The sequence below is a fragment of the Lissotriton helveticus genome, chromosome 7 (genome assembly GCF_964261635.1).
Source record: "Lissotriton helveticus chromosome 7, aLisHel1.1, whole genome shotgun sequence".
Classification (NCBI taxonomy): Eukaryota; Metazoa; Chordata; class Amphibia; order Caudata; family Salamandridae; genus Lissotriton; species Lissotriton helveticus.
In genome coordinates this window covers 1057998975-1058023356 of record NC_136068.1, presented here as the reverse complement: position 1 = coordinate 1058023356, position 24382 = coordinate 1057998975, and the positions used below count along the sequence as shown (strand labels likewise).

Here is a 24382-nt window from a genome sequence, read left to right as displayed (position 1 = left end):
CCTGGCTGTGGGCCTGCTAATCAGACCCACAGCCTAGCTGTTCTCTCTATCCAAATTGTACTCAGGTACTGAATTGGCACTGGGCCCTCTCCAAGTCCCTGTAACCAGGGCTGAGGTGCACCCAGAAGTCTCCCAGGGGCTGAAGCATGTATTGTGCCACCCCTGGACTGACTAACTAAACTGACACAACTGGCTGCACGACAGCTGGGGCAAGGTGGTGTACTCACCCTTTGCTTTAGATATAGTATACCTATATCTAACCCTAAAATGGACACACAGATCTCCTATCAGTCACTCCTATGGCAGGCCTTAACAATCCTGAAGGCAGAGTGCTTGGAATCGTGTGAGATGGTGCTCTGGCATGAGCTGAGCCTGTCTGCGGCTTTCGGGATCTATCCCTTAGCCGTTTCCATGATATCGCATACCATATACTCTTAAGTGCATTATAATCCTCGCGGTTATATGCCAACTCTGGTATCGCTTTATCAAAACATGTCGAGTAAGGTGTCATACGAATTGGAATACTAACCCCTCGCCAATTCTGGCGACGGGGTTAGCATTCCACCCTTCTAGAGGGACACGGCATGTATGTAACCCCTAACCCCGGTTAAAGTCAAACAGAGCCTCAGCTCCACAAAATGGATGCTGCCACCGAGACACAAGTCTGCCATCCTGCTGCTGGGAATCCTCCCAGAGCAGGAGATAAGGACAAAGGGTTTCCTGCCAGGGGCGGTGCCAGCACCGTCCCAGACAGGATTTTGTGTATCCTAGGTAGGCAGGGCTTCAGAGGAAGGTGACTGCAAGTGGCACCCCGGTGCTCACTATGCATAGGCCGGCTTGAACCAGTTCCAGGGACACTCCAGACCCTGAGCTGGGGAAAAGCCCGCCAAGGAAGTGGGTGTAACCACCCCCCTCCTGGTCCCACCCATAGGGCAGGACTTAGTCGCGTGCCAGCCCCCTTTTCCCAGATAAAGGTAGGAGCAGGCCCCCTTCCAAATTAGATCATCTTTGGAATCAAGACACGACTTTCTACGAAAGGACTTCAAGATTTCCTTCTTCAAGATTCTCCCTTGTGGCTAAGGAGTAGTCACCCTGCATCCGCAGGCACCATCGCAAGAACACTGCGGTCTGCTGTAAGTCCTTCCTCCGGAATCCGACTGCCCAGCTCGACAAGACCCGGCTTCCCTGGCACCTCCGACCTCTACTCACCTCTACAGCCAAGCTGAGAACCGTGAGTGCGACGAGACCTCAAGGGACCGACTATTGCCAAGACTGCACGATTTCTGCACAGCAAGCCCGCCGAGTAATTTCCTGGTGAGTGCTTTGGGGTCCGAGAAGCCCCGACCCTGAGCAGCTCCAGCACCAAAGATCAGCCCCCCAGCACCTCCACGATCAGCGTGGGGCCCTTCTGCTTTTTGCTGCTCACCGCGTTGTTTGGCTACTAGCCCGCTGGCTTGTGGCCTTCTGAACGACGCCCGACGACATCACTGCTGCTGGTCTGGTTGCTCCAGACTGGCCCTTGCTCCCTTCCAGAAGAGGAGCACCCCGGACCCTCCTGGTCCACTCAAGACGCCATTTTGAGTCCACCGCGTGGGCTTGAATTACCCAAGGCTTTGTTGCCCAATCCTGGGTTCTTCGACGCCGACAGCTTCATCCATCGTGGGACAGCTCGCCTCTCCATCCTGGTCGCCGACAACGCCTCCTGGTCCGTGAGGTCTGCAGAGCCAGCGTCGCCCACTCACCTAGTCGAGGTGACTACCATCCGGTGCCCTCCTGGTGCCCACTGACTACTGGCTAGTAGTCACGAACTTGGTCCCCTCTGCTTTCAGGTGTCATCCATCTTCCAGATCCAGGCTTGGATCAACTCGAACTATCTTCACTGGTCGCCTGCCAGCATCTTTTCTTCCAGGCTCCTGGTCCGGCAACGAGGATTCCCGACGTCTTTTGAGACCTATGCAGCTGCAGCCCCTGGGCTAGGTAACTTCGGCATTGCGGTGCCCCAGCATAGCCTCACTATCCAAGGGTCAGGATCCACTGTCGTTTTCTCCCTACCAGGTCGGGTTTGCCCGTGAACACTAACTTTAGCGTTACTAGTTTCCATAGACTTTGCCCCGCATCCCGCGTGAGAGTGCACACTCTGCACCCGAGTCCCCTAGGCCTCCTAGAAGTAATCTAACGATTCCCTAGTCAAGTCCTAGCGATTCCAAAGCCTATTAGTACTGTACTTACCTGCTAGTAATTTCGCATTCCACTTTTAAAGTATATGGTTTTTCGTGCCCCTCGGGCATTTGTGTATACCGTGCTAACTTAAGTATTTTCGTAAGAGTTTTGTTGTGTGCCTATCACCCTGTCCTCATAAAGAGTACAGGGTTGTTGTGATTCTAATAAATACACTGTTTATTTTCATAACACTTGTGTGGTGTCCTTTCACTGGGTGTTCAAGGGGTAATGTGATGGTAAAACAGCTGGCTTAACACGCCCTTTAGAGTCTTAGCCTTAGACTGCTCGTATCCATGCTACTAGGATAGCTGGTCTATAAGGTTGACTTACAACCAATCATCAATAAGGGTTGTTTGGACTGATATATAGTGATCACTAGAATAGTGAACACTGCACATCAGGCCAACTTCTCACATTGGTGAGCAGCGGTTGGGATTTGAGCTTGCTGTTGTTTTACCACACATATCCTAAGAATATCTTGTGAAAGATCACATAAGTACTAAAGGTACATATAACTTAGCTTAGAATACTCTGAGTTCTACTGAACCAGCTGTTGTAGCTCCTAGGGCCTAGCACACCCTAAACTACAACTCTAGCAAGGGATCAGTAGGCAAACACATAGTGTAGGTAAGTGCACCACTTACACCTCACTAGAAAAGCATGTCTACCCAGGGAGAATCTACTGAGACTCCCCTGGTCAGTGTTGACCCTCCACAGGTCACTTCAAGATATGCAGCTCTCAGTTTTCAGGAGATGAGACAAGTCTGTACCTCCAGGAAACTGAAGCAGGGGTCTAACCCCACCATTCCCTTTCTGATAGGTCTCTTAGAGACATATGATGCCAGAAAGATTTCTCAGTTACATGAGAATATGCCAGCCTTAGAGGGAACCTCTGGGGATCCAGACCTCCCCAACACTGCTACTGCAGTTGAGGAGGAGGATCAAGAGGAACTCTCTGGGGATGAGGTAGACAAAGGTCTTGAGGTAGTCAGAAGGCTAACCAGGGCCAACTTAGACTTACTTGGGCTAGGATCTGGGGGCCCCCCAGTACTAACCCGAAGTGGGCCTAACCTTGGAGTTAGGAGAGATAGATCTCTTTCTAGGGACTCCAATAGATCTCTGCACTCTAATGCTTCTTCCCAGAGGAGGAGAAACTCTCCACAGAGGAGAGTGACTTCCCCTCAGAGAATAGAGCATGAAGCTAGGATGAGACAGGCTGCTCTGAGGATTGAAAGGGAAGAACTTGCCCTGGCCAAAGAAAAGCTTGCCTTTGCTAGAGAGCAGCAGATGAGTGGGCTAGCTCCCACTGGTGGCAGCAATCTCCCAAGAGAAAAAGAGAAGGGTTTAGATACTAAACACCTGACTAAAATAGTGCCCCCCTTTAAGCAAGGGGATGATATCCAGAAATGGATGGCTGCTTTGGAGAGGGCCTGCACTGTGCAGTGCATTCCCCGAAGTCAGTGGGCAGCTATACTGTGGCTCTCCTTTGATGGTAAAGGTAGAGATAAGCTCCTCACTACAAGAGTGGAGGATGCTAATGATTACCAGGTCCTGAAAAATGCACTGATTGATGGGTTTGGTTTAACCACTGAGCAGTACAGGTTGCTGTTCAGAGACACCCAGAAAACTCAGTCTCAGGACTGGTCTGACTTTGTGGATAGTGCCACTAAGGCTTTGGAGGGCTGGTTGCTGGGTAGCAAGGTTACAGATTACACAGGATTGTATAATCTTATGATGAGAGAACAAAGTTTAAACAATTGTCAGAACCAGTTGTTGCACCAGCACCTTGTTGATTCAGATCTGACCTCTCCCCAAGAATTGGGAAAGAAGGCAGACAAATGGGTCAGGACAAGGATCAAGCAGAACCAGAACCAGAACCAGAACCAGGGTGGTCAGAAGAAAGCAGACCAGAAGGGTAATGCAAAGACTGAACAAAATGACCAGAAGTCTTCACCAGGTCCCCAACAAACCAAAGAGGGTGGGGGTCAGGCTTCCCAGAAGAAGAAGACTCAAGAAGGCCAGTCAAAAAGGTGGTGCCAGTACTGCAAAAGTAAATCTCACTGGTTTAGTGAGTGCACCAAAAGAGGAGGACAAACTCCTGCCACTACAGCCCCTAAGGCAACTGCACCCCCTAGTACAGTCAGTAGTGGTAGTGTACCTCCCAAGGCATTAGTTGGGTTAACCTTGGGAACTGAGGGGTCTGACAACTTAGTTGGCACACTCACTCAGGCTGTCCTTGTCTGTACAGGGGATATGGATATATCCCCTGAGATAAGTCCCAATACTTTGGGCAAATACAGGCAGACACCTTTGATTAATGGCAAAAGGGCTCAGGCCTATAGGGACACTTGTGCCAGTGTCACCATGGTGACACCTAACTTTGTGGACCCTGGACAGATCATGCCAGGTACTGATTTCCTGGTGACCAATGCCAGCAATGTCACTACTAGTCATAGTGTGGCAATTGTGGCTTTCTCCTGGGGTGGAGTGAAGGGACAAAAGAAAGTTGTAGTCAGTTCAGACCTCCCAGTTGATTGTTTGTTGGGCAATGATTTGGAGTCATCACAGTGGTCAGAAGTGGAGCAGAGGACTCACATGGAAATGTTAGGCTTGCCAGCACATGTGCTTGCTGTGACTAGGTCACAGGCCAGAAAATGCCCCACTGAACAGGTGCTGGATCCTGAAATTATGGACCAGACACCTTCCAAGAAGAAGAGCAGTAAGGGTAAGGCTTTGCCTTCCCCCTTGCCCCAGGTTGAGGATCAAGTCTCTGAGGAGGCTGATCTGAGAGAGCTGAGGGAAACTGAGCCTAAAGAGCTTGAACTTGATCAAGTTGAGTTTCTGGGCTCAGGGGGACCCTCCAGAGCAGACCTGGGGAAGGCACAGTTAGACTGCCCTTCCCTTGAACCCCTCAGACAGCAGGCTGCTGCTGAGGCTGCAGGGAATGCCACAGGTGCCCACAGGGTATACTGGGAAGATGGACTCCTGTACTCTGAGTCAAGAGACCCCAAGCCTGGTGCAACCAGGAGGCTGGTCATCCCCTTGTCTCTGAGAGGTTTCCTTCTTACCTTGGCCCATGAGATTCCCCTTGCAGGTCATTTAGGTCAGACAAAGACTTGGGACAGGCTTGTCTCACACTTTCACTGGCCCCATATGAATGAGAATACCAAGGAGTTTTGTCGCTCCTGTGTCACTTGCCAAGCCAGTGGTAAGTCAGGTGGCACAACAAAGGCCCCCCTCATACCACTACCTGTGGTGGGGGTTCCCTTTGAAAGAGTGGGGATTGACATTGTTGGTCCAATGGAACCCCAGACAGCATCAGGGCACAAGTTTATACTGGTGGTAGTGGATCATGCCACCAGGTATCCTGAAGCTATTCCACTTAGGACCACTACAGCACCTGTAGTGGCAAGGGCCCTAGTTGGAGTGTTCTCCAGAGTGGGCTTCCCTAAGGAGGTTGTTTCTGACAGAGGTACAAACTTCATGTCAGGATATCTGACTGCAATGTGGAAGGAGTGTGGTGTGAACTACAAGTTCACCACACCCTACCACCCACAATGCAATGGGCTTGTTGAGAGATTCAACAGGACCCTCAAAGGGATGATTCATGGGCTACCTGAAACTCTTAGGAGAAGATGGGATGTCCTGATCCCCTGCCTCTTGTTTGCTTACAGAGAGGTCCCACAGAAGGGGGTTGGCTACAGCCCTTTTGAGCTTCTGTATGGGCATCCTGTAAGGGGACCCCTGTGTTTGGTGAAGGAAGGATGGGAGAGACCTCTCAAAAAGCCTGCAACCAACATAGTGGACTATGTACTTGGTCTCCGCTCCAGGATGGCTGAGTATATGGAAAAGGCATCTAAAAACCTTGAGGCCAGCCAAGAACTTCAAAAAGCTTGGCATGACCAAAAGGCTGTTCTGACTGTGTACCAGCCAGGACAGAAGGTGTGGGTGCTGGAGCCAGTGGCCCCAGCAGCTCTGAAAGACAAATGGTCTGGGCCCCACACCATCATTGAGCAAAAGGGAGAGGTTACCTACTTGGTGGACCTTGGAACTACCAGGAGCCCTCTCAGAGTGCTCCATGTTAACAGGCTCAAGGCATATGTTGACAGGAAGGACATGAGCTTGCTCATGGCCACAGATGAGGGACAGGAGGAAGAGAGTGACCCTCTCCCAGACCTGCTCACTCAGAATCCTGATGATGGATCAGTTGATGGTGTTGTCTTTTGTGGCAGCCTCACTGAACATCAGCAACAGGATTGCAGGCAAGTTCTGCAATCCTTCAGACATATGTTCTCTCTGACACCCAGCCAAACTGATTGGTGTACCCATGATGTTGACACTGGAGACAGTCTGCCTGTCAAGAGTAAAATCTACAGACAGCCTGATCATGTTAGAGACTGCATCAAAACTGAAGTGCAGAAAATGTTGGAGCTGGGAGTCATTGAGCCCTCAGATAGCCCTTGGGCTAGCCCAGTAGTTCTAGTGCCAAAGCCTCACACCCAGGGTGGTAAGAAAGAGATGAGGTTTTGCGTAGACTACAGAGGCCTCAATGCAGTCACTAAGACTGATGCCCACCCAATACCAAGAGCAGATGAACTTATAGATAAATTGGCTACTGCCAACTTCTTAAGTACATTTGATTTGACAGCTGGGTATTGGCAAATCAGGTTAGCTGAGGAGGCCAAACCCAAGACAGCATTTTCTACCCCTGGAGGGCATTATCAGTTTGTGGTAATGCCCTTTGGACTGAAAAATGCACCTGCCACCTTCCAAAGGTTGGTGAATCAAGTCCTCACTGGGCTGGATGACTTCTGTGCAGCATATCTAGACGATATTGCTGTCTTTAGCTCCACCTGGGAGGATCACCTGGTCCACCTGAGGAAAGTGTTAGAGGCTCTGCAAAAGGCAGGCCTCACTATCAAGGCCACAAAGTGCCAGATAGGGCAGACACAGGTTGTATACCTGGGCCACCTTGTAGGTGGAGGCCAGGTTCAGCCACTGGAGAGTAAGATACAGGCCATCAAGGACTGGACTCCTTCAATCACCCAGACTCAAATTCGAGCTTTCTTGGGCCTGACTGGGTACTATAGGAAGTTTTTCAGAAATTATGGGTCCATAGTGACCCCTCTTAATGACCTGACAAGCAAAAAGATGCCAAAGAAAGTTCAGTGGACAGCAAGCTGTCAGAAAGCATTCAATGACCTAAGCAGGCCATGTGCACAGCACCTATCCTAAAGAGTCCAGATTACTCCAAGCCATTCATTGTCCAAACAGATGCTTCTGAGTTGGGTGTGGGGGCTGTTCTGTCTCAACTGAATTTTGATGGTAATGATCAGCCTATTGCTTTCATTAGTAGAAGGTTGACACCCAGAGAGAAAAATTGGTCAGCTATTGAGAGGGAGGCCTTTGCTGTGGTTTGGGCCCTGAAGAAGCTGAGGGCCTAATTGTTTGGCACTCACTTCACCATTCAGACCGACCATAAGCCCCTCTTGTGGCTAAATCAGATGAAGGGTGAAAACCCCAAACTGCTTAGGTGGTCCATTTCCCTACAGGGGATGGATTTTACAGTGGAGCATAGACCTGGTACTGATCACAGCAATGCTGATGGGCTCTCCAGGTATTTCCACTTAGAGCAAGAAGACTCACCTGGTCAAGGTTAGTTTATTGTCCCAAAGTTTGGGGGGGGGGCCATGTAGGAGAGTAGGGTCTGCAATCCTATGATCACCCAGATTTTTGCTTTTTGCTGCACTGGTTTACGACTTTCCCTGGCTGTGGGCCTGCCAATCAGACCCACAGCCTAGCTGTTCTCTCTATCCAAATTGTACTCAGGTACTGAATTGGCACTGGGCCCTCTCCAAGTCCCTGTACCCAGGGCTGAGGTGCACCCAGAAGTCTCCCAGGGGCTGAAGCATGTATTGTGCCACCCCTGGACTGACTAACTAAACTGACACAACTGGCTGCACGACAGCTGGGGCAAGGTGGTGTACTCACCCTTTGCTTTAGATATAGTATACCTATATCTAACCCTAAAATGGACACACAGATCTCCTATCAGTCACTCCTATGGCAGGCCTTAACAATCCTGAAGGCAGAGTGCTTGGAATCGTGTGAGATGGTGCTCTGGCATGAGCTGAGCCTGTCTGCGGCTTTCGGGATCTATCCCTTAGCCGTTTCCATGATATCGCATACCATATACTCTTAAGTGCATTATAATCCTCGCGGTTATATGCCAACTCTGGTATCGCTTTATCAAAACATGTCGAGTAAGGTGTCATACGAATTGGAATACTAACCCCTCGCCAATTCTGGCGACGGGGTTAGCATTCCACCCTTCTAGAGGGACACGGCATGTATGTAACCCCTAACCCCGGTTAAAGTCAAACAGAGCCTCAGCTCCACAAAATGGATGCTGCCACCGAGACACAAGTCTGCCCTCCTGCTGCTGGGAGTCCTCCCAGAGCAGGAGATAAGGACAAAGGGTTTCCTGCCAGGGGCGGTGCCAGCACCGTCCCAGACAGGATTTTGTGTATCCTAGGTAGGCAGGGCTTCAGAGGAAGGTGACTGCAAGTGGCACCCCGGTGCTCACTATGCATAGGCCGGCTTGAACCAGTTCCAGGGACACTCCAGACCCTGAGCTGGGGAAAAGCCCGCCAAGGAAGTGGGTGTAACCACCCCCCTCCTGGTCCCACCCATAGGGCAGGACTTAGTCGCGTGCCAGCCCCCTTTTCCCAGATAAAGGTAGGAGCAGGCCCCCTTCCAAATTAGATCATCTTTGGAATCAAGACACGACTTTCTACGAAAGGACTTCAAGATTTCCTTCTTCAAGATTCTCCCTTGTGGCTAAGGAGTAGTCACCCTGTATCCGCAGGCACCATCGCAAGAACACTGCGGTCTGCTGTAAGTCCTTCCTCCGGAATCCGACTGCCCAGCTCGACAAGACCCGGCTTCCCTGGCACCTCCGACCTCTACTCACCTCTACAGCCAAGCTGAGAACCGTGAGTGCGACGAGACCTCAAGGGACCGACTATTGCCAAGACTGCACGATTTCTGCACAGCAAGCCCGCCGAGTAATTTCCTGGTGAGTGCTTTGGGGTCCGAGAAGCCCCGACCCTGAGCAGCTCCAGCACCAAAGATCAGCCCCCCAGCATCTCCACGATCGGCGTGGGGCCCTTCTGCTTTTTGCTGCTCACCGCGTTGTTTGGCTACTAGCCCGCTGGCTTGTGGCCTTCTGAACGACGCCCGACGACATCACTGCTGCTGGTCTGGTTGCTCCAGACTGGCCCTTGCTCCCTTCCAGAAGAGGAGCACCCCGGACCCTCCTGGTCCACTCAAGACGCCATTTTGAGTCCACCGCGTGGGCTTGAATTAGCCAAGGCTTTGTTGCCCAATCCTGGGTTCTTCGACGCCGACAGCTTCATCCATCGTGGGACAGCTCGCCTCTCCATCCTGGTCGCCGACAACGCCTCCTGGTCCGTGAGATCTGCCGAGCCAGCGTCGCCCACTCACCTAGTCGAGGGGACTACCATCCGGTGCCCTCCTGGTGCCCACTGACTACTGGCTAGTAGTCACGAACTTGGTCCCCTCTGCTTTCAGGTGTCATCCATCTTCCAGATCCAGGCTTGGATCAACTCGAACTATCTTCACTGGTCGCCTGCCAGCATCTTTTCTTCCAGGCTCCTGGTCCGGCAATGAGGATTCCCGACGTCTTTTGAGACCTATGCAGCTGCAGCCCCTGGGCTAGGTAACTTCGGCATTGCGGTGCCCCAGCATAGCCTCACTATCCAAGGGTCAGGATCCACTGTCGTTTTCTCCCTACCAGGTCGGGTTCGCCCGTGAACACTAACTTTAGCGTTACTAGTTTCCATAGACTTTGCCCCGTATCCCGCGTGAGAGTGCACACTCTGCACCCGAGTCCCCTAGGCCTCCTAGAAGTAATCTAACGATTCCCTAGTCAAGTCCTAGCGATTCCAAAGCCTATTAGTACTGTACTTACCTGCTAGTAATTTCGCATTCCACTTTTAAAGTATATGGTTTTTCGTGCCCCTCGGGCATTTGTGTATACCGTGCTAACTTAAGTATTTTCGTAAGAGTTTTGTTGTGTGCCTATCACCCTGTCCTCATAAAGAGTACAGGGTTGTTGTGATTCTAATAAATACACTGTTTATTTTCATAACACTTGTGTGGTGTCCTTTCACTGGGTGTTCAAGGGGTAATGTGATGGTAAAACAGCTGGCTTAACACGCCCTCTAGAGTCTTAGCCTTAGACTGCTCGTATCCATGCTACTAGGATAGCTGGTCTATAAGGTTGACTTACAACCAATCATCAATAAGGGTTGTTTGGACTGATATATAGTGATCACTAGAATAGTGAACACTGCACATCAGGCCAACTTCTCACAGTAGGCCTCACTCTTCCGGGTCGAAGTCGTCAGGTAAGAGGCACAAGAAGTCCAAGCGGCGTCATCGCTCCTTGGACTCCCCCCGACGATCGCACGATGCGGCCGGGGGTTCGGGTGACACCAACCACGCGGCTCCGTCGGAGTCGCGGGAGCCGCTTTCGGCTCCACACCCTCCGGTCCCTGGGCTGAACGCGTCGCAGGAGGAGATCGAGCGCTTCCTCATGGCCATGAGGAAACTCTCTCCTCCGACGGGCTCCGTGGCGCCTCAGGGCCCAGCGGACCCGTCTGGGAGCCCTAGCGGGTCGGCGGCTCCGGCCCCGATGCCGTTGGGTGCTTCGGCCCGACGCCGCCGGCGCCTTCGGGCCCGGTGCCGCAGGTCCCCGTTATCCCGACGCCGCCGGCGCCTTCGGGCCCGGCGCCGAGGGGTCCAGTTGTTCCGACGCCGCCGGCGCCTTCGGGTCCGGCGCCGCGGGACGCCGCTGGCCCCTTTTCGGGATCTGGTTCGTCGCCGGTGGATCTGACGACCTCCCCGGCGTCGGACCCTCAGGTGTCGCCTCCGGCGCCGGCTCCGGGCGGCGCCGGCCCCGGTCCTGTCCCCATTCCTGTTCAGCCGTCGGGACGGCCCCGATGGGCGCCGCTCCAGACGTCGTTTGGTGAATTTCACTTTTATGAACAGGCCCCATTAATTGAAGACCCTGAACCTCAGGAGATGGGTGAGGGGGAGGACTGGGAGGGGTCTGAGGACCCTCTGACCAGAGAGTGTCAGTCTCATGAGGACTGGACAGGAGACCTTGGGGAGGCCAGTGGCCTGGACACCTCTCCAGACACTGGTTTTGTCTCCCCTCCTACTGTGGCTTCGGAGGAGGGGGCAACTTATAGTGTGGTGCTGATGAGGGCTGCCAAGGCCTTGGGCCTTGAGCTCCCCGTCGCGGCCGTGAGGACTAACCTCCTCACTGAGGTCCTTAAACAGCAGTCAAGCTCGGCCGAGCCTCTGCTGCCCTTTAATGAGGCCTTGACGGACGTTCTTTTGGGCACTTGGTCCAGGCCCGCTACGGGTTCGCCCGTAGATAGGAACGTGGCCAGACCCCACCGCCCAGCCCCGGGCGACCCATGTTTCCTGTCTACCCACCCCACCCCCGAGAGCCTGGTCATCCAGGCCTCCAATTCCCAGACCGCATTCCCGTCCGCTCCCCCGGACCGGGAATCCAGGAGGTATGACCAGTATGGGAAGAAGATCTTCTCATCCATGAGCCTCGGCCTGCGGTCTTCCAACACCGCCTGCCTCTTGGGACGTTACACCCACTCGATGTGGGATAAGGTCGCTGAAGTGCTGCCAGAGTGTCCGTTGGAGGTACGGGCCAAACTCGGCCAAGCTCTTGTGGAGGGCCGGGATGCAGCAAAATACTCTATTAGGTGTGGGCTGGATACCACCGACTCGCTAGGCAGAGCGATGGCAACGACGGTGGCGGTCAGACGCCACGCCAGGCTGAGGTCCGCCAACTTCTCGGCAGATGTCCAGAACACGCTTATGGACATGCCATTCGATGGCCGTCGCCTCTTTGGCGACAAGGCAGACCATGCACTTGAGCGTTTTAAGGACTCCAGGGCTACGGCCAAGTCCTTAGGCCTTTCGGGCCAACGCCAGCAACCGGCTGCCTATCACTCCTTTCGTGGCCACGGAAGGGGTGCGCCCACACGCGCCGCCAGCCACGCACCGCAGGGCAATACCCAACGCGGTGGCGGCCGTGGGAACCGCCGTCCGGGCGGTCGGGGGCAGCGGCGAGGTCAGTCCACACCTTCCCCCGCAGCATCCGCCTCAAAACCCTCCTAGTCCGTGCTTTCAGGCCCATGTGACGCCAGTTGGAGGCAGGGTTCGCCATCACCACCTCCACTGTCACGTCGGACAGGTGGGTGCTGCAAATCGTCCGAAGGGGCTACTCCCTCCCCTTCGAGGCGACTCCTCCAGCCATGCCACCGCAGAACCACCGTGTATCGGGGGATCACTTGCGACTTCTGCAGGAGGAAGTTACGACCCTCTTGGCCAAGGGGGCCATCGAGCGCGTTCCTGGGCCAGAAGTAGGGTGTGGTTGCTACTCCCACTACTTTCTGGTACCCAAGAAGGGCAAAGGGGGCCTACGCCCTATCTTGGACCTACGGAACGTCAACGGCTTCCTCCGGAAGGAGAAGTTCAAGGTGCTGACACTGGCTCAGGTCCTTGCTGCCCTGGACCCAGGAGACTGGATGGTAGCGTTGGACTTGCAGGACGCTTATTTTCATATCCCCGTCCTGCCTGCCCACCGGCGCTACCTGCGGTTCATGGTGGGCCACGAGCATTTTCATTTTACCGTGCTCCCCTTCGGCCTTACCAGCGCCCCACGGGTGTTCACGAAAGTGATGGCGGTGGTCGCAGCTCATCTGCGCAGGTTAGGGGTTTCAGTCTTCCCCTACCTCGACGACTGGTTGTTGAAGGCGGGCTCGCCCCAGACAGTCGTCAGCCACCTCCAGACGACGGCAGACCTCCTGCACCAGCTGGGGTTCTCCATCAATGTGCCGAAGTCACACCTGTGTCCCTCTCAGAAGCTCCTCTTCATCGGAGCGGTTCTGTACTCGGCGCGGTTTCGGGTGTATCCACCCGAACAGCGGGTCCGGGATATTAAGGCTCTGATTCCCATCTTTCAGCCGTTATCCCGGGTTTCGGTGAGGTTGACGCTGCGGCTTCTGGGGCTGATGGCCTCCTTCATCCTACTGGTGCATCACGCCAGGTGGCGGATGCGGGCTCTGCAGTGGGACCTGAAGTTTCAGTGGGCCCAGCATCAGGGCAACCTATCCGACCACGTCCTGATCTCGGAGGGCACTGCGAGACAGCTGCAGTGGTGGCTTACGGACCGCGATTGGGTCAGCGGCAGATCCCTCTCCCTTCCCCAACCGGAGCACGTAGTTGTGACGGACGCGTCCCTCCAGGGCTGGGGAGGCCACTTGGGAGAGGGGGAGATCAGAGGCCTCTGGTCTCCGGCGGAGTCCCGGCTCCACATCAACCTGTTGGAGCTCAGGGCGATTCGTCTGGCACTGAAGGCATTCCTCCCCTCTGTCCGAGGGAGTGTAGTGCAGGTGTTCACGGACAACACCACCGCCATGTGGTACTGCAACAAACAAGGCGGGGTGGGGTCGTGGATCCTTTGTCAAGAGGCTCTTTGCCTTTGGCAATGGCTGGAACGCCAGGGCGTGACCCTGGTGGCTCAACACCTGGCAGGTTCTCTGAACGCCAGGGCGGACGAGCTCAGCCGTCGGTGCATGATGGATCACGAATGGCGTCTGAACTCGGACGTGGCGCAAGGCCTCTTTCAGCGATGGGGAGAGCCTTGGTTAGATCTATTCGCCACCGAAGAGAACGCGCAATGTCATCAGTTCTGCGCGTTGGAATTTCCAAGGCGGCACTCGCTCGGAGACGCTTTTCGTCGCGAGTGGAGTTGCGGTCTGTTGTACGCCTTTCCGCCTATACCACTTCTGCCCAGAGTGCTGAAGAAGATCAAGCGCGACCGGGCCCAAGTCATCCTTGTGGCTCCGGACTGGGCTTGAAGGTACTGGTATCCAGAGCTACTCAGTCTGTCAATCGATCCCCCGGTTCGTCTGCTTCTTCAGGAGGACCTTCTGTCGCAGCAGCAGGGGACGGTCCTCCACCCGAACCTGCCCAGTCTCCACCTCCATGCTTGGAGATTGAGCGGCGACAGTTGAGGCCATTTGACTTGCCTCCTGAAGTCTGTAACATCATTCTGGCAGCCAGGCGTCCCTCCACAAAGTCGGTATACGCCTGCAGGTGGAACAGATTTGTGGCATGGTGCACAGCAAAGGCTGTGGATCCTCTTTCTGCCCCTCTTTCTGAGGTTCTTCTCTTCCTTCTTTCTCTTGCCCAGCAGGGCTCTGCTCTGGGCACTATCAAGGGCTACCTTTCTGCCCTTTCAGCCTTTCTCAGACTACCTGATCAGCCTTCTTTGTTCAAGTCCCCTATTGTAAATAGATTTCTTAAGGGCATCACTCACACGTTTCCTCCTGTTCCATTTGTGATGCCTCAGTGGGACTTGAACCTAGTTTTTACATTCCTGGTGTGCGCTCCCTTTGAGCCACTTCACAACTGTCCTCTTCGCCTTCTGACTTTGAACACTGCTTTCCTGGTTGCCATCACCTCTGCCAGGAGAGTGAGTGAGCTCCAGGCTCTTTCTTGTACTCCACCTTTTCTGTCTGTCCATCCGGACAAAGTGGTGCTTCGTACCAAACCCTCTTTCCTGCCCAAGGTTGTCACGGCCTTTCACATCGGGCAGTCTATCACCTTGCCAACCTTCTTCCCGCCACCGCATCCCTCTAAAGAGGAAGAGCGGCTCCACCGTCTGGACCCAAAACGTGCGCTCTCATTTTATCTGGATCGCACACGCCAGTTCCGGGTGGATGACCAACTCTTTGTTGGTTACGTGGGCGCTAAGAAGAGGAAAGCGGTGCACAAGAGGACCATCTCCCGGTGGATCATCTTGTGTATCCAGGCATGCTACTCCTTGGCTAGGAAGGAGCCCCCTGCTGGATTGCGGGCTCATTCTACCCGAGCCACGGCGACTACCACTGCCCTAGGCAGGGGTGTGCCCTTACAAGACATCTGTCAGGCAGCTAGCTACGTGGGCATCGCTGCACACGTTTGCAAGACACTACTGCCTGGACAGCCAAGTCCGGAGGGATGGCTTCTTTGGCCGTTCCGTTCTCCAGGACTTTCTGGTGTGATTATTGGTTCGCGGACCCACCACCGGGGTTGGTATTGCTGGGGTATCTATTCTAAGGTAAGGAATCTAATACTGACGTGTCTCTTTCAGATGCACAAGTTACTACTTGTGTAACGATATATCTGTAAGAGACATTAGTTAGTATTAGATTCCTTACCGACCCACCCATCCTCCCCGTTCTGCGAACCAATATCTAGGGTTAGGGCTGTCCCCTTTCAGGGCCCTAGTTTCAATGGCACCAGTGTTGGTTTTTTGACATGGCTCTGCGTTTCTGGCGCGGAAAAGCTGTGTCTAAGAACTGACGTCAGCACGCGGAGGCGGCGTCTAAGTACTCCGACGACGTCATCACGGCGCCCGCGACGACGGACGCGGAGCCGCAGACGACGCCTACCGACGCGCAAGGGTACTGCTACGCAAAATTTTCCGGATCCAGTCTGACGCCTGGGGATATTCTAATGTAAGGAATCTAATACTAACTAATGTCTCTTACAGATATATCGTTACACAAGTAGTAACTTGTGCATTTCATCCCTGGATGACATTTTTGGGCAAAAGCATGCATTAGTCCATAAACATGAATCCCATCTGTTATTTGTCGGAATCTCTTGGAAATTAGGATTCCCTCCCCTCCAAGTTACCATTAGCACCGATTCTGCACTCGATTTGGAAAGGAGTTCTAAATAAAACCCTAATACATGTTACATTGGATAAAACGATCTTACCAAATAATTTTTCCACGTTTTAATATATTTTTCAGAGCAATGCTTCACCCTTATTTGAAGTGCATTTGGAACTGCAACTTGCTGAGTCGGTTTACCGCCCACCTCTAGGGTTTGGAGTGCCAGATGGCTTTGTGACACTGATAGAGAAATTGCTCAGTGATGCGTATAATGCAGCTACATTTGTACCAAGACTGGCGAAAGAAAAGCATGGCTACAATGTGAGTCCTATTGAGTAATCCAGCTCTTCTATGTTCCCAACTGACTTTGAATCTTTGTTTGCAATGTGTTTGCACGTTTCGCTTCCACTGTTTTCTGTTACATAACTCAAACATTACATATATTTTAGATGGAACTTGAAGAAAACACAGAACTCTCAGCAATGAAAGATGAAGTGATTTCACGAGTTGCTAGCGTCATGAAATATGCTCAGGACTATCAAGCATCTTTTGAAAAATATTCTTTTCTGTGGCTAGAAGATCAGGCAGAGTTCATGCAGCAGTTCCTTTTGTATGGACTTGGATTCTCTTTGGAAGAAATGGAATCACATGTGGATGAGGGACTACCACGCAAACCACCCACACTTGATCAGTTCAAGCAACAGGTAAACACTAGGCATATAACCTTAGTATGGTTGAGTCGATTATCATAAGATATGTTATACATTCTCCATTCCAAGTAATTCGTAAACAGTGATTATTTCCACCTATTTTTTTAAATCTATTTACTTTTAAAAGCTTAATCATAAAACTTTCCAATGAGAGGACATATTGCTGCTTATATGCTAAGGCGTATATATTAACATGTTAGCATGGAGACAGATCCTGCTTTTTATAGCTAATTTCTAGGAATACATTCCGCAGATTCCAGAGGCTGCGCACAAAAATCATGTTTTTTATTTGACAAAGTGAACAGCACAGTGTAGAAAATGAGCAGCCGACATGTGTTTCACCCATATGGCTATTCAGCCAAGAGCTTTTTCAAGGCTGATCAGTACATTATTATTAACTTATAATAATAGTAGAGAATATTTAGACATATGTGCAATGTGCAAAAGAACCGGAGATGCAAGTAGAATTAGTTAGGAGTGTGTCAGAAGAGATAGGTAGAACAGAAAGAGGAGAGAGAAAGAAAGAAAGAGAACATGAAACAGACAAGGGGAGGTGATGAAAAAGAAGACAAAATGAACAAAATAAGAAAAAATGAAAAAATCTTGGTTATACACATATATTGATTTGCATTACGGCACAGGGTTCTATACGATGTATTACACTCATAATGTGTGAATAGCAAACAGAAAACAAAGGAAAGCATATTTACAGGTACATAATGAGTTGATAGCAAGAAAGAAACATTGGTATGCATGTAATGAATATAGCATGATATACAGTTGTATAGGCAAATAATGATTGGTAGTGACAGGAAGAACAAAAGGCATCAGTATATGAAATTCATTGTAACAATTACGCTAGGAGAGAAAACAAAAACCTCCAATATATACAATCCGTTGTAACTAAATATCCTAGGTATTAGTAATGTCCTAGGTATTAGTAATACGGTCAGTGCGTAGTGTGCAAAATATTCAGTGGGTGGGGTGCATTATTCAAAACATATGGTGGGTGGGTAGCAAAACCAGAAGCTCCATGATTAATAAACTGTGGTCCTCTTCATTTTCAACCGGAGGACGCCAGGTGTTTATAATTAGGGGTGGACAGAAAACTACGCTCTGACAGCATAGTGGATGAAGCCCTCCACCCCAGCTCCCTGGCCCAGTCCCTGCTTCTGAAAGCAGCCAGGCCGGGGAGAGCCTGCCCGGGCCCCAGTGGACCCCCGTCCCCAGCGCCCGGACCCTCGGCTGGCTTGCAGGATGGGGGGCTCCCGCACCCCAGGGCCTGCCGGACGCAGTAAGAGCCCCGGGCCCGGTCCCAGCTTCCGAACCCTAACCAGGCTGTGGAGAGCCTCCCCGGGGCCTGGCGGACCCCCGTCACCAGTGCCCAGACCCTCGGCTGGCTTGCAGGACAGGGGGCTCACACACCACGGGGCCTGCCGGACGGAGCTCAAGCCCCAGGCCCGGTCCCAGCTTAGCCAGGCCTGGGAGAGCCTCCCCGGGCCCCGGTGGACCCCCGTCCCCAGCGCCCGGACCCTCTGATGGCTTGCAGGACAGCGGGGCTTACGCCCCACGGTGCCCGCTGGACGAAGCTCAAACCCTGGGCTGGGGCCCGGTCCCAGCTTCCGAACCCCAGCCAGGCCGGTGAGAGCCACCCGGGACCTGGTGGACTCCCATCTCCAGCGCCCGGACCCTCTGATGGCTTGCAGGACGGGGGGCTCACACACCCCGGGGCCTGCCATACAGAGCTCAAGCGCCGGACCGGTCCCAGCTTCTTAATCCCAGCCAGGATGGGGAGAGCCACCCCCGGACCCGGGGGACCCCCGTCCCCAGTGCCCAGACCCTCTGATGGCTTGCAGGAAGGGGGGCTGATGCACCCCGGGGCCTGCCACATGCAGTAAGAGCCCTGGGCCCGGTCCCAGCTTCCGAACCCTAGCCAGGCTGTGGAGAGCCTCCCCGGGGCCTGGCGGACCCCCATCACCAGTGCCCAGACCCTCGGCTGGCTTGCAGGACAGGGGGCTCACGCACCACGGGGCCCGCCGGACGGAGCTCAAGCCCCAGGCCCGGTCCCAGCATAGCCAGGCCTGGGAGAGCCTCTCCGGGCCCCGGTGGACACCCGTCCCCAGCGCCCGGACCCTCTGATGGCTTGCAGGACAGTGGGGCTTACGCACCACGGGGCCCGCTGGACGAAGCTCAAACCCTGGGCTGGGACCCGGTCCCAGCTTCCGAACCCCAGCCAGGCCGGTGAGAGCCACTCCGGGACCTGGTGGACTCCCGTCCCCAGTGCCCGGACCCTCTGATGGCTTGCAGGAAGGGGGGCTCATGCACCCCAGGGCCCGTTGCACCGAACTCAAGCCCCGGGCCCGGTCCCAGCTTCCGAGCCCTAGCCAGGCCGGGGAGAGCCTCCCCGGCCCCCCCTGGCCCCGGTGGATCCCCGTCCCCAGCGCCCGGACTCTCTGATGGCTTGCAGGACGGGGGGGCTCTCGCACCTCAGGGCCTGCCGGACGGAGCTCAAGCCCCGGGCCCGGTCCCAGCTTCCGAGCCCTAGCCAGGCCGGGGAGAGCCTCCCCGGGCCCCGTAGACCCCCGTCCTCAGTGCCCGGACCCTCCGATGGCTTGCAGGATGGGGGGCTCATGCACCCCAGGGCCCGCCAGAGGGAGCTCAAGCCCCGGGCCGGGTCCCAGCTTCCGAACCCTAGCCAGGCCAGGGAGAGCCACCCAGGGCCCCGGTGGACTCCCGTCCCCAGCGCCCGGACCCTCTGATGGCTTGCAGGATGGGGGCTCACGCACCCCGGGGCCTGCCGGACGGAGCTTAAGCCCCGGGCCCGGTCCCAGCTTCCGAGCCCTAGCCAGGCCGGGAAGAGCCTCCACGGGCCCGGTGGACTCCTGTCCCCACCACCCAGACCCTCGGCCGAAACCAAGGAGGGTTAAGCCCAGGCCACGTCCTCTCCCCGACGGCCTGCCCGGGGAGCCCATTTTCCTCGACTATTAAGCCCCCACATAGTGGGGGCCTATAGAATTTTGGGGAAGGACAAAAATTGTAGTTAGCCCGGCCACCAGCCCGCAGGGCCATCTGGTCACCCTGCCCTCACGCCTGGCTGCGCGACCAGATGGCCCGGGACGACCCAGCGCCCAGATGGCCTGGGAGGGTGCCTTACCCAGTCACCCTTTCAGTCCGGCGTGGGTGGCCTGGTGCACCGAGGCAGCCGCTCTGGAGGTTCCTTCCCCCGGGTGGCTGCTGCTCACCTCCCTGCCCGACTTGCCCGGGAGCAGCGAGAAGGGGAGGATATCTGGTCACCCTGCCGACCCGCGAGGGATGGTAGCCCCCGTCCCCGCACCCCAGTGGGGCAGGGTTCAGGAGGGGGAGGCCCCCGTGCCAAAGGGCACGTGGTGGAGACGGCCTCCCTCAGATACCCCCTATGCATTGCTCCCACCGGCCTGTCAGCAGAGGGACCCACCCCTGGGTGTGGTGGAGGGAGGCGTCCGCGGGCTTCCACGCACGGAGAGACAAAAGCATTACTCAGAGGATGACTTTCAATAGATCGCAGCGAAGTAGCTGCTCTGCTACTTACGAAACCCTGACCCAGAATCAGGTCGTCTACGAATGATTTAGCACCGGGTGCCCCTCGAACATGCGGTGAACTAAGGGCGATGGAGGCGGCCCCCTTCCGTCCGCACTCCAGTCCCCAAGCAAGTGGCTCTCCGTACCGGCCCTCCCGAAAGACGCCGGCTATCCCAGGCCAACCGAGGATCCACAGACCTGCGGTATCGTTACGGTATAGGGGGGATTCTGACTTAGAGGCGTTCAGTCATAATCCCACAGATGGTAGCTTCACCCCATTGGCTCCTCAGCCAAGCACTTACACCAAATGTCTGAACCTGCGGTTCCTCTCGTACTCAGCAGGATTACTATTGCAACAACACATCATCAGTAGGGTAAAACTAAACTGTCTCACGACGGTCTAAACCCAGCTCACGTTCCCTATTAGTGTGTGAACAATCCAACGCTTGGTGAATTCTGCTTCACAATGATAGGAAGAGCCGACATTGAAGGATCAAAAAGTGACGTCGCTATGAACGCTTGCCCGTCACAAGCCAGTTATCCCTATGGTAACTTTTCTGACACCTCCTGCTTGAAACCCAAAAAGTCAGAAGGATCATGAGGCCCCGCTTTCATGGTCTGTATTCATACTGAAAATCGAGATCAAGCGAGCTTTTTCCCTTCTGCTACGCGGGAGGTTTCTGTCCTCCCTGAGCTCGTCTTACGACACCTGTGTTATCGTTTGACAGGTGTACCGTCCCAGTCAAACTCCCCACCTGCCACTGTCCCCAGAGGGGGTCGCACCCGGCAGGCGCCGGGCGCTTGGAGCCAGAAGCGAGAGCCCCACGGGGCTCCCCCCCGCCTCACCAGGTAAGTGAAAAAACAATAAGAGTAGTAGTATTTCACCGGCGGCCCGAGGGCCTTCCACTTATCTTACACCTCTCATGTCTCTTCACAGTGCCAGACTAGAGTCAAGCTCAACCGGCTTTTCTTTCCCCACTGATTCTGTCAAGCCCGTTCCCTTGGCTATGGTTTCGCTAGATAGTAGGTAGGGACAGTGGGAATCTCGTTCATCCATTCACGCGGGTCTCTAATTAGATGACGAGGCATTTGGCTATCTGTACCACCTCGCGGGGGCTCATTCTGGGTTATTATGCTGCCCATCTTCGTCAATTCGGTTTTGCTTCCAACAATACAACATACTTTCGCTCCGGAGTACAGCCACACTGAACACTGTCCTCACTGGAACTGGGATCACGTATAGGCTGGAGACAATACACTCTGCAGTACTATTCCAACAATTTAAAATTGTCTACAAACAGTCCTGAGAAATTAAAATATGATTAGCACGACATCAATGTGTGATAACTATGTGTATGAGATTATTTTAGACCTATTCTTCAATCAAGACAATTCAATAAGTATGATGTACACAACAATATCTAAATTGTTATAAGCACACATTTATAAAATAAATACACATCTACAAATTACACATCTAACTAGAACATGCACATCTATAAAATTGTAAAATTTCACATCTATAAAATTCACATCTACACTAAATCTTGTGTCCACTATAAACCTATATTTTAAAATAGTATACTTTATAAGGGTGACATGTGTGCAGCAAGAACGTGTACATCTCAGTATAAGCTTGATACTCAATTGTCCATGAATACTTGGCACATTTTAAAAGTGTCCATTAAAGTAGTCAGGCAAACATTTTTCTTGAATGGGAATGACATTTGCAAACCTAAATCAGCCAGAACAACATCATTACATTGAGGCCAAATACAACGACATCCTACGATAAAGCCATGACATTTTACAGTGGTGCATTTTGTGAGATCTTTGATTTGCTGTGACAGATCCTGATAGTATTTCACTTTACTCTCACACGCTAATTCAAGGTAATTCTGTGAGTTTTCATATCGAATTGAAACATCAATCACTACAGCTGTACCATTTTTGGTAAACACTACATCTAGTTTTTGTAATTCACCTTGATTATTCTTAACATGAGGTTCCCTATATGCCATCCAACCACACCTTTTTGCTCTATCAATGAGCAATTCCAGAATTTTATTGTGTCTTTTTATCCTAGTGTCCTTGGTTTTAGGACATGCGCCTGAAATATGAGAAATTGTTTCGCAAACATCATTACAATATCTACATGTAGCAAATGTACGATTTCTTCCTCTAGTGATGGTTTCCCTAGTAGATAAAACATTTGCTCTTAACATCAGCGGAGCTATGTATTGTTTTTCTTTCATTTTGTTATGCTTGCTGATCCAGAAGTTTGAGGTTGGATTACTTGCTAAGTATTTTATACCATCACTTTGGACAAGGAGATTTGCCCATTTCTCAAATAAATTCTTCTTTTCTCCAATCATATGTTGCTAACAAATTCAAATCATAACTCAGAAACCCACTGTCTAAAATGTTACGTTTGTGCGTTTTGATGATGTTATCAATTTTTTCATTTATTACTTCTGCATACATGATCGAATGCGCTATGTACAGATCTGGAGCTGCCCTGAGATACAATAAACTATTCACTTTATTGAGACCAATTTGTGTACATAGTTTTGGTATACTGAGGCCCCCAAATGATCTTTTCAAGTATAGGAGACCATCACATGTGTATGAAGGAAGGTGTAGAAAATGTTTGACATACTTTTTTATTGTTTGATCCAGAACATTTAAAGTTTCTGCTTCTGTTCCTGTCATTTCCAATTTGAATGATAGTTTAGGTACCAAGTACTGATTTTATATTTATGGTGACTGATATAAAATCCATGTGTCTTTTTCACATTAAGTTGTAATCCTGTATTTTTACTGAACTTTTCAATGATTTTTAGATTTGTACTCATTCCTTCCCAGGTACTGCTGAGTACTGCAATGTCATCGGCAAAGGCGAGAGCAGTGATTTGCTCAATAAGACCATCTGATCCAAATGTGAAGCCCTTGCCGTTTTTCTGAAGATCACAGATCAGAGGATCCATGGCAATGTTAAATAGTAGTGTGGATAAAGAGTCACCTTATTTGACCCCGGATTTCATTGTTATTTCAGGAGTTGCTTTGTTGTTGTTTCCCTTGAAAGATGTTGTTGATTCAGTGTACAAGTCAGTCTTTTATTATGTCTCTGATGTATGATGGAACTTTTTGCCTTGCGAGACTCTGCATAATGTGACCATGACTGACAGAGTCGAAGGCTTTCGATATATCTATGAACACAACTGCTATTGAGTGACTGTTTTTTCGTGGCCCTTTTATGATGTTTTGCAGGAGAGTCAGATTCTCGAGACAACCTCTCACCTTCATGAAGCTTTTTTGTCTCGTATTCAATTCAACAAAAAATGAAAGTCTTTTAGATAGTATTTTTTTGAATAACTTCATGAATGCAGTACCGATGGTAATTAGACGCCAGTTACTGATTTTTTTAAGTTCACTAATCAGTACATTCTTGGGTATCAAAATTAATCGGTTCTTTTTGATAATTTCTGGTACTCTTCTCATCATCAACCAATACAATAGAATTCTGGGCAGCAGTCTTGGTTGTCTGCTGTGCACTTTATACAAGTCATTCAGACCAATCTTATCAGGCCCCACTGCTTTCTTTAAATTGGAGTTCTCAAAGACATGAGTTATTTCGAGCAGTGTTATTTCTTTACATAGATTTCTAATTTCGTAATCCTCTGGTATCCGATTAATTGGCATGAAATTAGGATTTTTCTTGTTTTCGTTCTCAATTATGTTTTTGCAATATTGAAAGATTTCATCAGCACTGATTTGGCAAGTGGCATCTTCTGCCCCATCAGTGATAATCCTGGCAATTTTCTTTTTGTCTTTTTTAAACATTGCCTGGTACTCTTCATAGCTGCCCTTTTGCTTTGCCATAATTTTTCTTGTGCGTTCGATTAAGCCTACTGTTTTTCTTGTCTTTTTTGTTATCTTGTTCCCTACTGAGGCATCCTGGTGCTCATTTTGAGCAGAGTTCATAGGCTCATTATTGAGTTCTCTTGTTGGTTCATTTGTTGGTACACTTGCTGGTGTCGGACTTATTTCAGTGGTGTTTTCTGCGATATAAGTCACTACTTCATCCATCAGATCCATAGCAGCATTGTGTTG

The 24382-nt window shown here is 51.9% G+C and overlaps 1 protein-coding gene and 1 pseudogene across 3 annotated transcripts in view; one reads left to right on the top strand and one right to left on the bottom strand.

The window, feature by feature from the left end:
• The window catches only part of DNAH17 (dynein axonemal heavy chain 17), a 12633448-nt gene that overhangs the window by 2864076 nt on the left and 9744990 nt on the right, over positions 1–24382 (top strand). For all 3 annotated transcript variants that reach the window (XM_078653923.1, XM_078653924.1, XM_078653922.1), the window contains exons 19-20: positions 16140–16322; positions 16451–16705. In XM_078653923.1, coding sequence (XP_078510049.1) covers positions 16140–16322; positions 16451–16705 — 438 coding nt within the window. The remainder of the gene's footprint in view (positions 1–16139; positions 16323–16450; positions 16706–24382) is intronic.
• On the bottom strand, positions 20218–21256 carry LOC144771065 (28S ribosomal RNA; annotated as a pseudogene).